The sequence below is a fragment of the Oncorhynchus gorbuscha genome, linkage group LG08, assembly GCF_021184085.1.
Source record: "Oncorhynchus gorbuscha isolate QuinsamMale2020 ecotype Even-year linkage group LG08, OgorEven_v1.0, whole genome shotgun sequence".
Classification (NCBI taxonomy): Eukaryota; Metazoa; Chordata; class Actinopteri; order Salmoniformes; family Salmonidae; genus Oncorhynchus; species Oncorhynchus gorbuscha.
This window is the reverse complement of record NC_060180.1, coordinates 3812101-3826520: the sequence shown is the minus strand read 5'-3', so window position 1 is coordinate 3826520 and position 14420 is coordinate 3812101. Positions and strand designations below refer to the sequence as shown.

The window sequence follows — 14420 nt, the reverse complement described above, 5'->3', positions numbered from 1 at the left end:
ACCAGCCTTTCAAAACAATTCAAGGCTACAGATGTGAGTGCTATGGGTCGTTAGTTATTTAAGCAGGTTACCTTAGTGTTCTTGGGCACAGACACTATGGTGGTCTGCCTAAAACATGTTGGTATTACAGACTCGGACAGGGAGAGGTTGAAAATGTCAGTGAAGACACTTGCCAGTTGGTCAACGCGTGCTCGCAGTACACATCATGGTAATCCGCCTGGCACTGCGGCCTTGTGAACGTCGACCTGTTTAAAGGTCTTACTCACATCGGCTGCAGAGAGTGTGATCACACAGTCTTCCAGAACAGCTGGTGCTCTCATGCATGTTTCAGTGCCATTTAACTCAAAGAAAGCATAGAAGTAGTTTAGCTCACCTGGTAGGCTCATGTCACTGGGCAGCTTTCGGCTGTGCTTCCCTTTGTAGTCTGTAATGGTTTGCAAGCCCTGCCACATCTGACGAGCGTCAGAGCCGGTGTAGTACGATTAGATCTTAGTCCTGTATTGATGCTTTGCCTGCTTTATGGTTCGCCGGAGGGCATAGCGGGATTTCATATAAGCTTCAGGGTTAGAGTCCCGCTCCTTCAAAGCGGCAGCTCTAGCCTTTAGCTCAGTGAGGCTGTTGCCTGTAATCTATGGCTTCTGGTTGGGGTATGTACGTATGGTCACTGTGGGGACAACGTCATCGATGCAGTTATTGATAAAGCCAGTGACTGATGTGGTGTACTCCTCAATGCCATCGGAGTAAACCCAGAACATATTCTAGTCTGTGCTAGCAAAACAGTCCTGTAGCTTAGCATCTGCTTCATTTGACCCCTTTTTATTGATCTAGTCACTGGTGCTTCCTGCTTAAATATTTGCTTATAAGCAGGAATCAGGAAGATATAATTATAGTCAGATTTTCCAAATGGAGGGTGAGGGAGAGCTTTGTATGCGTCTCTGAGTTGAAGTAAAGATGGTCCAGAGTTTGTTTTCCTCTGGTTGCACATTTAACATGCTGATAGAAATTTGGTAAAACGGATATAAGTTTCCCTGCATTAAAGTCCACAGCTACTAGGAGCGCAGCCTCTGGGTGAGCGTTTTTTTGTTTGCTTATGGTGGAATACAACTCATTCAATGCTGTCTTAGTGCCAGCCTCTGCTGTGGTGGTATGTTAACATCTACGAAAAATACAGATGAAAACTCTCTAGTTAGGTAGTGTGGTCTACAGCTTATCATGAGGTACTCTACCTCAGACGAGCAATAGCTGGAGGCTTTCTTAGATATTGTGCACCAGCTGTTATTTACAAAAATACATAGACCACCACCCCTTGTCTTACCAGACGCCGCTGTTCTATCCTGCCGGTACAGTGTATAACCAAGCTGCTGTATGTTGATAGTGTCGTCGTTCAGCCACGACTCCGTGAAACATAAGATACTACAGTATTGAATGCCCCGTTGGTAGTTTAATCTTCAGAGTAGGTCATCTATTTTATTCTCCAAAGATTGCATGTTTGCTAGCAGAATGGAAGGAAATGTTGTTGTTTTTTAGATCGCCTACGAATTCTCTGCTGCAATCTGGTAAATGGTGTCATCATAATCAAGAACTGGCAGGAAAGTCACCTGTACATTCTGCTTCCTGCTATTTAGCAAGAGGCAATATCTATTTCTAAAAAGCCCACTTTAAATCTTAGCTTTTTAACTAGCTCATCCATATGTAAAAAAATAAAAAAAATAAAGTCTTTGTCAATCCAGATGCCCAGATATTAGTCGGTGGTATCCAATGAATAAATATGCAGTCCATCTGGAATATTCTTGCGAGAACTAGAGAACAACATGTATTTAGTCATGGTCGCATTATAGCAATCTAGTGCCCGACAGCACAATTGATGACAACGTGGCAACCATTGGTTGATGCATGCAACATCTGAGCAGGGGAACACAACCTTTATGTGGTTTGCTGATATGTAAAATACCTATCCAGGCATTGTAAGATCTGGCATGCATCAGCAACGTCTGCCTCCACTTTAATACTTTCAAGCCTCAAACCACTGGGCCAATCCTACAGGCAGTAACAAAGGGTAGTAGGACTGAAAAACAAAAATACAATAGAGGAAATTCAAAAGAAAATGTCGTACTGAAGAAGTGCCTATGGGCTATCAAAAATTGTTCTGTGCTTTGTGAGTTTGAGTGTTATATTCTGATGTATCAGAAGTAGATTACTGAGATGGAGCCAAAGATAAAAGGTATAGTCAATATTTAATATGACGTCATGGAATGAGTTTACCCAAGATTTGCAGCCTTGTGGTACTGCAACTTCCTGAGTGAACTTTGACACTTTGGCTATGAATACATTATCTGTGGCTATGAGCTGCGTCTACTGAATGACAAGGCATTATTTCCTGTATAGAAGAGGGAGAGAGATAGAGAGCGTTCATGTTGAACGGAAAACCACATCAGACTGGGTCTGGAGGACCCTGAACTATGAACCTGGTTTAACGTGAGAGTCTATGGAGGTCTTGGTCTAGTTCCCATCACTCCACCTCTGCAGCACATCTCAATTCTATCAATTTCTTTGATACAAATGTATGAGAGTTTTTTTATATACAGAATTAATTCTGAAATACTGAATTTGGAAACAAAAAGGTGCAATGCTATCTCACTATTAAACATTACTAGTTTTAAAAGACTGACATTTTAGCCTTTAATGGCCTTCTTCAGAAATATTGAATTTGGCCATTGCATCCAATATTTGTATCATTAATGACCTGTTTTCCATCAGAGGACAGCAGGATAGTAGTGAATCTTGGTCCCAAAAAGGCCTTAGAGAAAGCTGAAATATATTTTAGTGACTATGATTATGGTGTTAAATTAGTCCATATGATGCAATAGTTGCTGTCTGCCACTGAGGGAGGAATGTACACACAAACAGAAGCAGGAAGAGAGTTACAGACAGTGAGGTCTGTGAACATAAGGAAATATAGTCATTCTCGCTGTTGACTTTTTTTCTTGGCACACACATTAGTACATAGATACCTGTCTCTCTCACACACACACACACACACACACACACACACACACACACACACACACACACACACACACACACACACACACACACACACACACACACACACACACACAGAGTCAAACCCTCACATGGCTCCCCATCTCATCTTCCCCAGACTCTCAGCAGGTATGTGTAATCTCCTACAAACAACAATTTACTATAGAAAACTGTAGTACTTACTATAGAATTCTGTAGTAAAGTATTCTACACCACACTGTAGTATTTTTTAATTTTACATTTATTTAACTAGGCAAGTCAGTTAAGAACAAATTCTTATTTCCAATGACGGCCTAGGAACAGGGGTTAACTGCCTGTTCAGGGGCAGAACAACAGATTAGTACCTTGTCAGCTCGGGGGTTTGAACTTGCAACCTTCCAGTTACTAGTCCAATGCTCTAACCACTAGGCTACCCTGCCACCCCAGTATACTGTAGTATACATTGATTGTAGTATACTGGAGTATACTATATGATAGATTGAAGTATACCTTTTGATCGTGTAGTGCTTACAATATACTTTTGTCGTATAATGGAGAATTATATTCTATTCTTCTTCTAGTCTTCTTCTAGTCCTCAATCACGTAGTACTTAATTTATAATTTTTTAGATGGATTGGACTGCTAGCTAGTTTTGCTGCTGTTTTGATTTGAACGTGCTGTCCTTGGTGAGCTCATGCCGGGGATTTCCACCGAGGTTCCGACTTGATCATGTAGCACTTACTGTAGAATGTTGCAGTATACTGTAGAATACTATACTCAACACTTTAGTATCCCTTGACTGATAGATTTGATCTGACTACTTAAAAAACAAAACAACCACAAATGTGGATACAATATATTTAGAAATGTGTTGAGAATAACACAAAAGAAGTTGTACATTTATGTCCATTGTGATCCTAGTTCAAACCTACAAATATATTACACATTTACAGCTTACCCACATGAAAAAATACTAAAGTATTCTATGGTATAAATACTGTAGTATTACTATAGTTATATGCTATAGTCTTGCGGACTAGTGTTTTTGACAATAGTATTCAATGTTGTGTTTTTGCAGACATGACTGTAGTATACAATAGTATTCAATGTTGTGTTTTTGTAGACTTTACTGTAAAAATCAAATCAAATCCAATTTTATTTGTCACATACACATGGTTAGCAGATGTTAATGCGAGTGTAGCGAAATGCTTGTGCTTCTAGTTCCGACAATGCAGTAATAACCAACAAGTAATCTAACTAACAATTCCAAAACTACCGTCTTATACACACAAGTGTAAAGAATATGTACATAAAGATATATGAATGAGTGATGGTACAGAGCGGCATAGGCAAGATGCAGTAGATGGTATCGAGTACGGTATATACATATGAGATGAGTATGTAAACAAAGTGGCATAGTTAAAGTGGCTAGTGATACATGTATTACATAAAGATGCAGTAGATGATGCTCAGTAGTACAGTATATCCCGGGACTACATACGTAGAATGTATGAGATTAATAATGTAGGGTAGATGTAAACATATGAGATTAATAATTATGTAAACATTATATTAGGTAGCATTGTTTAAAGTGGCTGGTGATATATTTTATATCATTTCCCATCAATTCCCATTATTAAAGTGGCTGGAGTTGAGTCAGTGTGTTGGCAGCAGCCACTCAATGTTAGTGGTGGCTGTTTAACAGTCTGATGGCCTTGAGATAGAAGCTGTTTTTCAGTCTCTCGGTCCCAGCTTTGATGCACCTGTACTGACCTCGCCTTCTGGATGATAGCGGGGTGAACAGGCAGTGGCTCGGGTGGTTGTTGTCCTTGATGATCTTTATGGCCTTCCTGTAACATCGGGTGGTGTAGGTGTCCTGGAGGGCAGGTAGTTTGCCCCCGGTGATGCGTTGTGCAGACCTCACTACCCTCTGGAGAGCCTTACGGTTGTGGGCGGAGCAGTTGCCGTACCAGGCGGTGATACAGCCCGCCAGGATGCTCTCGATTGTGCATCTGTAGAAGTTTGTGAGTGCTTTTGGTGACAAGCCGAAGCTGTAGTATTCACTGCAGTGGTCTTGGGGGCATGACTGGTATACTATAGTATTCACTGTAGTGTTTTGGTTGACATGGCTGTAGTGATTGTGGACTTCAGGAAACAGCAGAGGGAGCACCCCCCTATCCACATCGAAGGGACAGCAGTTGAGAAGGTGGAAAGTTTTAAGTTCATAGGCATACACATCACAGACATGGTCCACCCACACATTCCAGAAGATAGCAGTTGGTCGTTTCTGTGGAGTGTTTTGCTCTGAAGCCAAACTGCATGGAGTGTAATGTGAAGGGGCTGATGTTGAGGTGGGCAATCAGTTGTTCTGCTACACACTTTTGAACAACCTTCGACACCACAGGTAGTATACAAATGGGCCTGAAGTTACTCACGTCAGCAGGGTCACCCGATTTATTGATGGCCGTTATTATGGCCGACTTCCAGACCCTTGAAACAACCCGGACTATTGCTATTTCGACTGCATCCTGTGTTAGATTGTCATTCACCTTGATTCTTAGTCTTTTTGCAGTGTTACTATGGTCTTTCACTGTTAACTTTTTTAGATTCTCCCATATCAATTTAGAATTTCCCTTTGCTTCACCAATTATGTTAATAAAAAGTTTGCCTTGGCCTGTCTGATTTCTTTCATCACCTTATTTCTCAACATAGTAAACCTATGTCTGTCCTGCTCTAATTTAGATTTTAGGGCTATTTTTAGAGCATAATCTCGTTCTTTCATCAATTTCCAGATTTCTCCATTTAGCCAAGGAAGAGTGCTCTTTTGGCCAGGTTTGGATTTGATTTTCTTTAGGAAGCCATTTATTGTAGTCTGGATTGTGGATAGAAAAACCTGACTATCAGCTTCCACGTCTGTATAGGACAAGAGATCATTCCAGTTTATTCCCTTAATTGCTTTTTCAAAATAGTTTAATTCACTCTTAGGTATTCTGAGTTGATCCGGCTTTCTAACAGTAGAGAGGTTAAACCTGCTCTTAGACAGCTTTCTGGCTATAAGTGTCAGATTATGATCAGACAGCCCAGTAACCATATTGAATGATTTAGTCACTCTCATACACTCTCACTCTCATATATTAGCAACATATTGAATGATTTAGTCACTCTCATATATTAGCAACTTTTGACAAAAAAAAATTATGTTTACTATGGGCACGCAATTACTCCAGCAGGGGCAGTAGACAGCCCTATCCCCATAACCAGTTTTAGACACTTCAGAGTGTTTTCTATACACACATACTTATCATTTGCATATACTATATTCCAAACATGAGTAGCAGGACTTTGAAATGTTGCACGATTTTTTACAAAAAGCTGCGAAAATTTGCAGCTTCCTTAAGGTACTGCAGTGCATCTCCTCCTCATGGACTGCACCAGATTTGCCAGTTCTTGTTGTGAGATGTTACCCCACTCTTCCACCAAGGCACCTGCAAGTTCCCAGACATTTCTGGTGGGAATGGCCCTAGCCCTCACCCTCCGATCCACAGGTCCCAGACGTGCTCAATGGGATTGAGTTCCGGACTATTTGCTGGCCATGGGAGAACACTGACATTCCTGTCTTGCAGGAAATCAAGCAGTATGGCTGGTGGCATTGTCATGCTGGAGGGTCATGTCAGGATGAGCCTGCAGGAAGGGTACAACATGAGGGAGGAGGATGTCTTTCCAGTAATGAGACTGCCTGCAATGACAACAAGTTCAGTCTGATGCTACTGTGAGACACCGCCCCAGACTATGATGGACCGCCCACCTACAAATCAATCCTGCTCCAGAGTACAGGCCTCGGTGTAACGCTCATTCCTTCGAAGATAAACACGAATCCGACCATCACCCCTGGTGAGACAAAACCGCAACTTGTCAGTGAAGAGCACTTTTTGCTAGTCCTGTCTGGTCCAGTGATGGTGGGTTTGTGCCCATAGGCGATGATGTTGCTGTTGATATCTGGTGAGGACCTGCCTTACATCAGGCCTACAAGCCCTCAGTCCAGCCTCAGCCTATTGCGGACAGTCTGAGCACTGATGGAGGGATTGTGCGTTCTTGGTATAACTCAGGCAGTTGTTGTTGCCATCCTGTAACTGTCCCACAGGTGTGATGTACCAGTCCTGTGCAGGTGTTGTTACACGTGGTCTGCAACTGCGAGCATGATCAGCTGTCCGTCCTGTCTCCCTGTAGCTCTGTCTTAGGCGTCTCACAGCATGGACATTGCAATTTATTGCCCTAGCCACATCTGCAGTCCTCATGCCTCCTTGCAGCATTCCTAAGGCACATTCATGCAGATGAGCAGGGACTCTGGGCATCTGTCTTTTGGTGTTTCAGTCAGTAGAAAGGCCTCTTTAGTGTACTAAGTTTTCATAACTGTGACCTTATTTGCCTACCGTCTGTAAGCTGTTAGTGTCTTAACGACCGTTCCGCAGGTGCATGTTCATTAATTGTTTATGGTTCATTGAACAAGCATGGAAATGGTGTTTCAACCCTTTACAATGAAGATCTGAAACAGTGTTTCAACCCTTTACAATGAAGATCTGAAACAGTGTTTCAACCCTTTACAATGAAGATCTGAAACAGTGTTTCAACCCTTTACAATGAAGATCTGAAACAGTGTTTCAACCCTTTACAATGAAGATCTGAAACAGTGTTTCAACCCTTTACAATGAAGATCTGAAACAGTGTTTCAACCCTTTACAATGAAGATCTGAAACAGTGTTTCAACCCTTTACAATGAAGATCTGAAACAGTGTTTCAACCCTTTACAATGAAGATCTGAAACAGTGTTTCAACCCTTTACAATGAAGATCTGAAACAGTGTTTCAACCCTTTACAATGAAGATCTGAAACAGTGTTTCAACCCTTTACAATGAAGATCTGAAACAGTGTTTCAACCCTTTACAATGAAGATCTGAAACAGTGTTTCAACCCTTTACAATGAAGATCTGAAACAGTGTTTCAACCCTTTACAATGAAGATCTGAAACAGTGTTTCAACCCTTTACAATGAAGATCTGAAACAGTGTTTCAACCCTTTACAATGAAGATCTGAAACAGTGTTTCAACCCTTTACAATGAAGATCTGAAACAGTGTTTCAACCCTTTACAATGAAGATCTGAAACAGTGTTTCAACCCTTTACAATGAAGATCTGAAACAGTGTTTCAACCCTTTACAATGAAGATCTGAAACAGTGTTTCAACCCTTTACAATGAAGATCTGAAACAGTGTTTCAACCCTTTACAATGAAGATCTGAAACAGTGTTTCAACCCTTTACAATGAAGATCTGAAACAGTGTTTCAACCCTTTACAATGAAGATCTGAAACAGTGTTTCAACCCTTTACAATGAAGATCTGAAACAGTGTTTCAACCCTTTACAATGAAGATCTGAAACAGTGTTTCAACCCTTTACAATGAAGATCTGAAACAGTGTTTCAACCCTTTACAATGAAGATCTGAAACAGTGTTTCAACCCTTTACAATGAAGATCTGAAACAGTGTTTCAACCCTTTACAATGAAGATCTGAAACAGTGTTTCAACCCTTTACAATGAAGATCTGAAACAGTGTTTCAACCCTTTACAATGAAGATCTGAAACAGTGTTTCAACCCTTTACAATGAAGATCTGAAACAGTGTTTCAACCCTTTACAATGAAGATCTGAAACAGTGTTTCAACCCTTTACAATGAAGATCTGAAACAGTGTTTCAACCCTTTACAATGAAGATCTGAAACAGTGTTTCAACCCTTTACAATGAAGATCTGAAACAGTGTTTCAACCCTTTACAATGAAGATCTGAAACAGTGTTTCAACCCTTTACAATGAAGATCTGTGAAGTTATTTGGATTTGTATGAATTATCTTTGAAAAACAGGGTCTTGAAAAAAGGGACGTTTAAAGCTGATCTACCCCCCAAAAATGTAATGAAAAGTTCAATGATTCCCAATAAATATAACATGATTTGCAAAAAGAAAATGCTTCTGTGTAATTCACACAAATATCTGCTATATATAGATGTAACAATTGCATTGTACCATTGATATCCATTGGGCAATATATAGTCAATTTTATTATTGCAGTTCAGTATACTAAGATCTTAATACACGTTTGATCATGATTAGTTACAGGCATAGGACATTAAACTAGATCAATAAGATCATGATGTAAGAAACCAGAGAGGGGAAAGGTTGATGGGACATAACTATTAACAGAAATGTGATGATAATCACAACAAACACAGCAGACTGTCTTCAGTAGTTTATTACACTAAAGAATAGAGGGGTCTACCTGGGGTGGGTTAAGAGGTATGACAGAATCATATTGGAGGCAGATAGATGTTGTAACACAGGAGAGGGGAGTGTTCTGTCCTTAAAGGATTAGGACTCGATCAAGGTCTTCTCAGTCAGTCACTGCTGTGCTGCTTCCCTCTGCTGGAGAGGAAGTGAAACATTCAGTCACATTCTCCATGGTGACGTTTCCATTGGCCACAGATCTAAGATCAGTTTCCCCTCCTCCTACTCTAACTTTAACCTTTGGTGGGGGGGAAATTAAATCTGACCCAAGATCAGCATCTAGAGGCAACGTCACCCTAAACCTAGGCACAGTTCACACTGTAATGTTATAGATACACACTGATAACAGTTAGGTTAGCTGGTCAAAATGTGATAATAACATTTTACATGCAGCAAAACAAAAACACTAATAAAGGTGTGTGTGGTTAAAGAGTGATGTTTAGTATACATAGTAATGTGGTGTTGTCTGTATCTTTGTTGAGAGATCAGCATCATCTGGTACAACAGACAGAGGAGAGACCAACACTGACCTGTGTGGTCACCTGTAGAGCTAGTGAGCTGTAGACCACATTATCATCTGGTTCTGCTGACTACAGAGGAGGAACAGGTAGAGAGGTGAACAGGGACAGTTCTGTCATGATGGAGATACACTATAAAAACACACTTCTCTGTGAAATTAAAAGTGTAGACAGTTATAATTGTGATATGTAACATAAAGGTGATATATTAGGCCTACAGCTATAATGGTGATGTAACCATGACTATATTAACACTGAGGAAACAATCACCTACTGTTGTTTCTGATAACATAATACCAGCTGTGGAGAATCAGTAGAACAGCTTTACCTTGGTCTGTCCTTTCAGTTGGGTCTTGTGTTGGGGGATGACAGTGCTGTATGTGACATCATCATCAGCTTCAGGAAATGGATCCTGACGCCCAAGTAACAAAAACGTGTTGTTATAGTGTACATTTACCTATTGCTTGTTCCAAGACAGAAAGTGATACTGGAAATACAATTGTTTTCTAAAACAGATGCACATTTGCCAAGCCTATGACGCTTTATGAGTAACAGCCATAATGTTGTCTTAAGAGCCGAGATGCTTGTAACCTTCTGTTCTGTCCTGAACTGATCAGGCATCACAGTGCTGTACATCACGTCATGGTGGCTCCTGGGTTTGACCTCTGAGAAATGGACAGCACAGAAGATAAACACATGACTACATGCATAGGAAGACAACCGGAACTTCAGATGCTCAGCTCACACTGCAGAGATGGAGGAGAGAGAAAGAGAGACAGAGAGAGAGAGAGAACCTCAGCTCACTACAGAGATGGAGGGGAAGGAGAGAACTTGCAGAGATGGAGGAGAGAGAGAGAGAGAGAGAGAGAGAGAGAGAGAGAGAGAGAGAGAGAGAGAGAGAGAGAGAGAGAACCCCAATAGATATGTCATAACTGTCTAATGCAAATTAAAATGTCATGTGTTTGTCAAGAACTCGTAGAATTGGTTTGGAAACAGACATGAGGTATAATATTGTTATATGATAGGATGCGGTCACAGATATATTTAGTGAACTGACAATTTCCTGTTCTCTGTATTTTTAACAGCATTTTTCAACATCTTGAGAGCTATAAGAGCTTGGGTTTAGTTCGAATATGGGACCTTTTATGTCAACTCATTGATGATCAACTGAAGAGGTAACGCTGGAGTCAAATGGTAGATGATCCCAGATCAAGAACAGAAAAGCAGATGGTTGAAAATAATAAAATTAAAGAAGTGTATCCTACCACTGAGTTGTTAGTTGTCTGGTCCTTGGCCTTATTGTCCTCTGGAATAAAGAGAGGGAGATGTCAGTAACTTCTGAGTTTGTTATAGTACAATAATACCTCTGAATGGGTTTCTAAAAGACAATTCCTCCAAGTATTTTCTGTCATTCAAGATAAATCACTGGCAAGAAATATACTGTTGGTCACAATACCAATACATTTAGTATTTTCTAAACTGTTCTCCTTTTTTATATTCACATAAAATGACTACTTACTATGCCTTCTCCACATCTTCCATGTTACTAGGATACCAGCTGTCACCCCCACCAACATGCCCAGAGAGATGAGTAGGACTTTCACATCTATGGACCTGATGGATGAAGGAATCCCTCTAGTGGTGTGGGGGCTGTGCTTTGGCAAAGTGGGTGGGGTTATATCCTTCCTGTTTGGCCCTGTCCGGGGGGGTATCATCCTATGGGGCCACAGTGTCTCCTGACCCCTCCTGTCTCAGCCTCCAGTATTTATGCTGCAGTAGTTTATGTGTCGGGGGGCTAGGGTCAGTTTGTTATATCTGGAGTACTTCTCCTGTCCTATCCGGTGTCCTGTGTGAAGTTAAGTATGCTCTCTCTAATTCTCTCATTCTCTCTTTCTTTCTCTCTCTCGGAGGACCCTAGGACCATGCCTCAGGACTACCAGGCACCTGGCCGTGCTGCTGCTCCAGTTTCAACTGTTCTGCCTGTGTTTATTATTATTTGACCATGCTGGTCATTTATGAACATTTGAACATCTTGGCCATGTTCTGTTATAATCTCCACCCGGCACAGCCAGAAGAGGACTGGCCACCCCTCATAGCCTGGTTCCTCTCTAGGTTTCTTCCTAGGTTTTGGCCTTTCTAGGGAGTTTTTCGTAGTCACCGTGCTTCTACATCTGCATTGCTTGCTGTTTGGGGTTTTAGGCTGGATTTCTGTACAGCACTTTGAGATATCAGCTGATGTACGAAGGGCTGTATAAATACATTTGATTTGATTTGATGGATTATATATAAAATATTCTATTAAAAATACAATTAAAATAGATCCTTATTAATTGATCGTTTTCTGTATGCACTTGTTATGTGCACTGTTGTGGTAAAAGGAACAATTGTTTATCTGACCATGAAAATGAAGAGATGATATGATTATCATTGAGATTATTACTGTACAAATACAATTTTTTTTAAAGTGTGCAACTTTTTCTTGCAAATGACTGAGTATAACACAATAATGCTGCTACTTCTCACAAGGCAACCACAGAGATGTTCTACCCAGGAGGAAGTGATAACAGTCTCTATATGCATTTAGGGAGGGTGTTTGGTTTGCATTAACTGTTGTAGTGTATGATGGAATTGTAATGTTTCTCTGAGTTCATATTATCTAACAACATGTGGGATAAAACATCTGAAGGAGTGATAATAACCTCTGGTGGACTTCCTCCATGTTCCCCTCAGCTCCTTGACTTGTGTTGTCAGTCTGAACAGGCTCAGCAGTTGGAGAGGCAGAGGGTTGTTGAGGGGTTGGATCTTGGGTTGCTGTGAGGTAAAACAACAATATCATCAATGAAGTTAATGGTAAACCAGACAGTCAGGTTGTATAGCAACATCACATTCATAGTTCATATTACAATTAGTTCCAGATGATACCAGTGGATAAAACAAAGGGAATCATATTGATCATAAAGTATGTGATTGATCTACTCACTTGAGGTCATCTTAGATGTTCTCTGTGTTGCAGTTTGTTGACTGACAGTGATGTGAACAGGCATCTCTAGTTCTCCAACTCTACACCAATACCAGTCAGTGTTCTCCATCTTCAGTCCACTCATAGTCACTGTTACTGTTCTGTTGTTGGCATCACTAGTCCGCATTAATGTCACTGATGTTCCATTTAAAGTCCCAGAATTCCCACTCACACAATCACCACCCATCCTGCACCACTTCATGTCTCCAGAGTTACTATAGTAACAACAGACAGTGACACTCCCTCCTTCTACTCCAGTCACTTCCTGTTGTTCCACATAGAGTTCTGGAGTACCTGAACACAGGTAAAAAAACAAGAATTCAGAGAAGAAAAAGTGCTTTTACAACAGCCTCTTTACAAATTCCTTCAAGCTGCATTCTGTGATTGGTACATCCATTTTTGGTCTTTTAAATTCATAATAATTATATTTAGTCAATGATTCTTGAAGAATGTAACTATCCTCACAATCTTAGTTCTGTTACTCCGTCATGACACAAAATATAATCTTGTTTTAACTACATGTACAGTATAGCTCTGTCTAGGAATGATTCATTCTACTTTACTAGATATAAGCAGTGAAGGGATCTTACCTGGAGTGACAGATAGGTAGAACCATTGTATCATGATATCTGTTCCTCCATTGATCTCCACAACACACCTGTAATTCCCATAGTCCCATAACGTCAGGTAGGTCATGGTCACAGTGAAGATTCTCTTGTTGATGTCATCAGATATTGAGGTCTTACCACTGCTCTTAGGATGGTCAGTACGTACTAAATACGAACATACATCCCAACCTAATTCTTGACACCAGTATTTCACATGTTTTATGTAATACTGATCATAGCTACATGGGAAGGTGATGGAGCCTCCTGTCTGCACAGAAACATACCCCACTGTGGACACATCAACACAAAACACATTTAAATTAGAGTTAACATTTAATAGGATCTTTACAGAGGGAAAATGTAAATATCACATCGCTCCAACACTTTTAAAAAGCTTGTTCATGATTCTGATTGATTATACAGTTTTTAAAGTGAACTGACCCAGGTGACTTCGCCCTTAATTCATAGAAATGGGACCCTTACCTGCTGAAAGTCTGTCGAAGATGAGGAGTAGGAGCAGGAGGGAGAGATGAAGAGCCATGTGAGAGTTAGAGTCTGCCTCTTATGTTAAATGGTTCCTGAGCACAAATGTGTGTCAAGGACCAAGGCACCAGCCAGAATGATTCTACTTCCTAATGTCAGTACACTGTCTGTAACTCTCTTCCTGCTTCTGTTTGTGTGTACATTCCCCCCTCAGTGGCAGATAGGAACCACTGCAGTATATAGACTACTTTTAAAAACTTCTTAGGGATAGCCCCCTTTTTTTAAAATGTTCGCCTAAATGACATACCCAAATCTAACTGCTTGTAGCTCAGGCCCTGAAGCAAGGAAATGCATATTCTTGGTACAATTTGGAAGGAAACACTTTGATATTTGTGGAAATGTGAATTTAATGTAGGAGAATATAACACAATAGATCTGGT

At 40.6% G+C, this 14420-nt stretch overlaps 1 protein-coding gene across 1 annotated transcript; it reads right to left on the bottom strand.

Moving 5' to 3' along the window:
- Positions 1-2011: 2011 nt before the first annotated feature.
- On the bottom strand, positions 2012-14038 carry LOC124042236 (polymeric immunoglobulin receptor-like). Its single transcript, XM_046360652.1, has 9 exons — positions 13975-14038; positions 13480-13785; positions 12851-13183; positions 12570-12681; positions 11390-11484; positions 11136-11176; positions 10199-10282; positions 9883-9942; positions 2012-2065 (listed from the first exon to the last, which is right to left on the bottom strand). Exons 1-9 carry the CDS (start codon positions 14036-14038, stop codon positions 2012-2014), a joined length of 1149 nt encoding a protein of 382 aa, XP_046216608.1.
- Between the last annotated feature and the right edge of the window lie 382 nt (positions 14039-14420).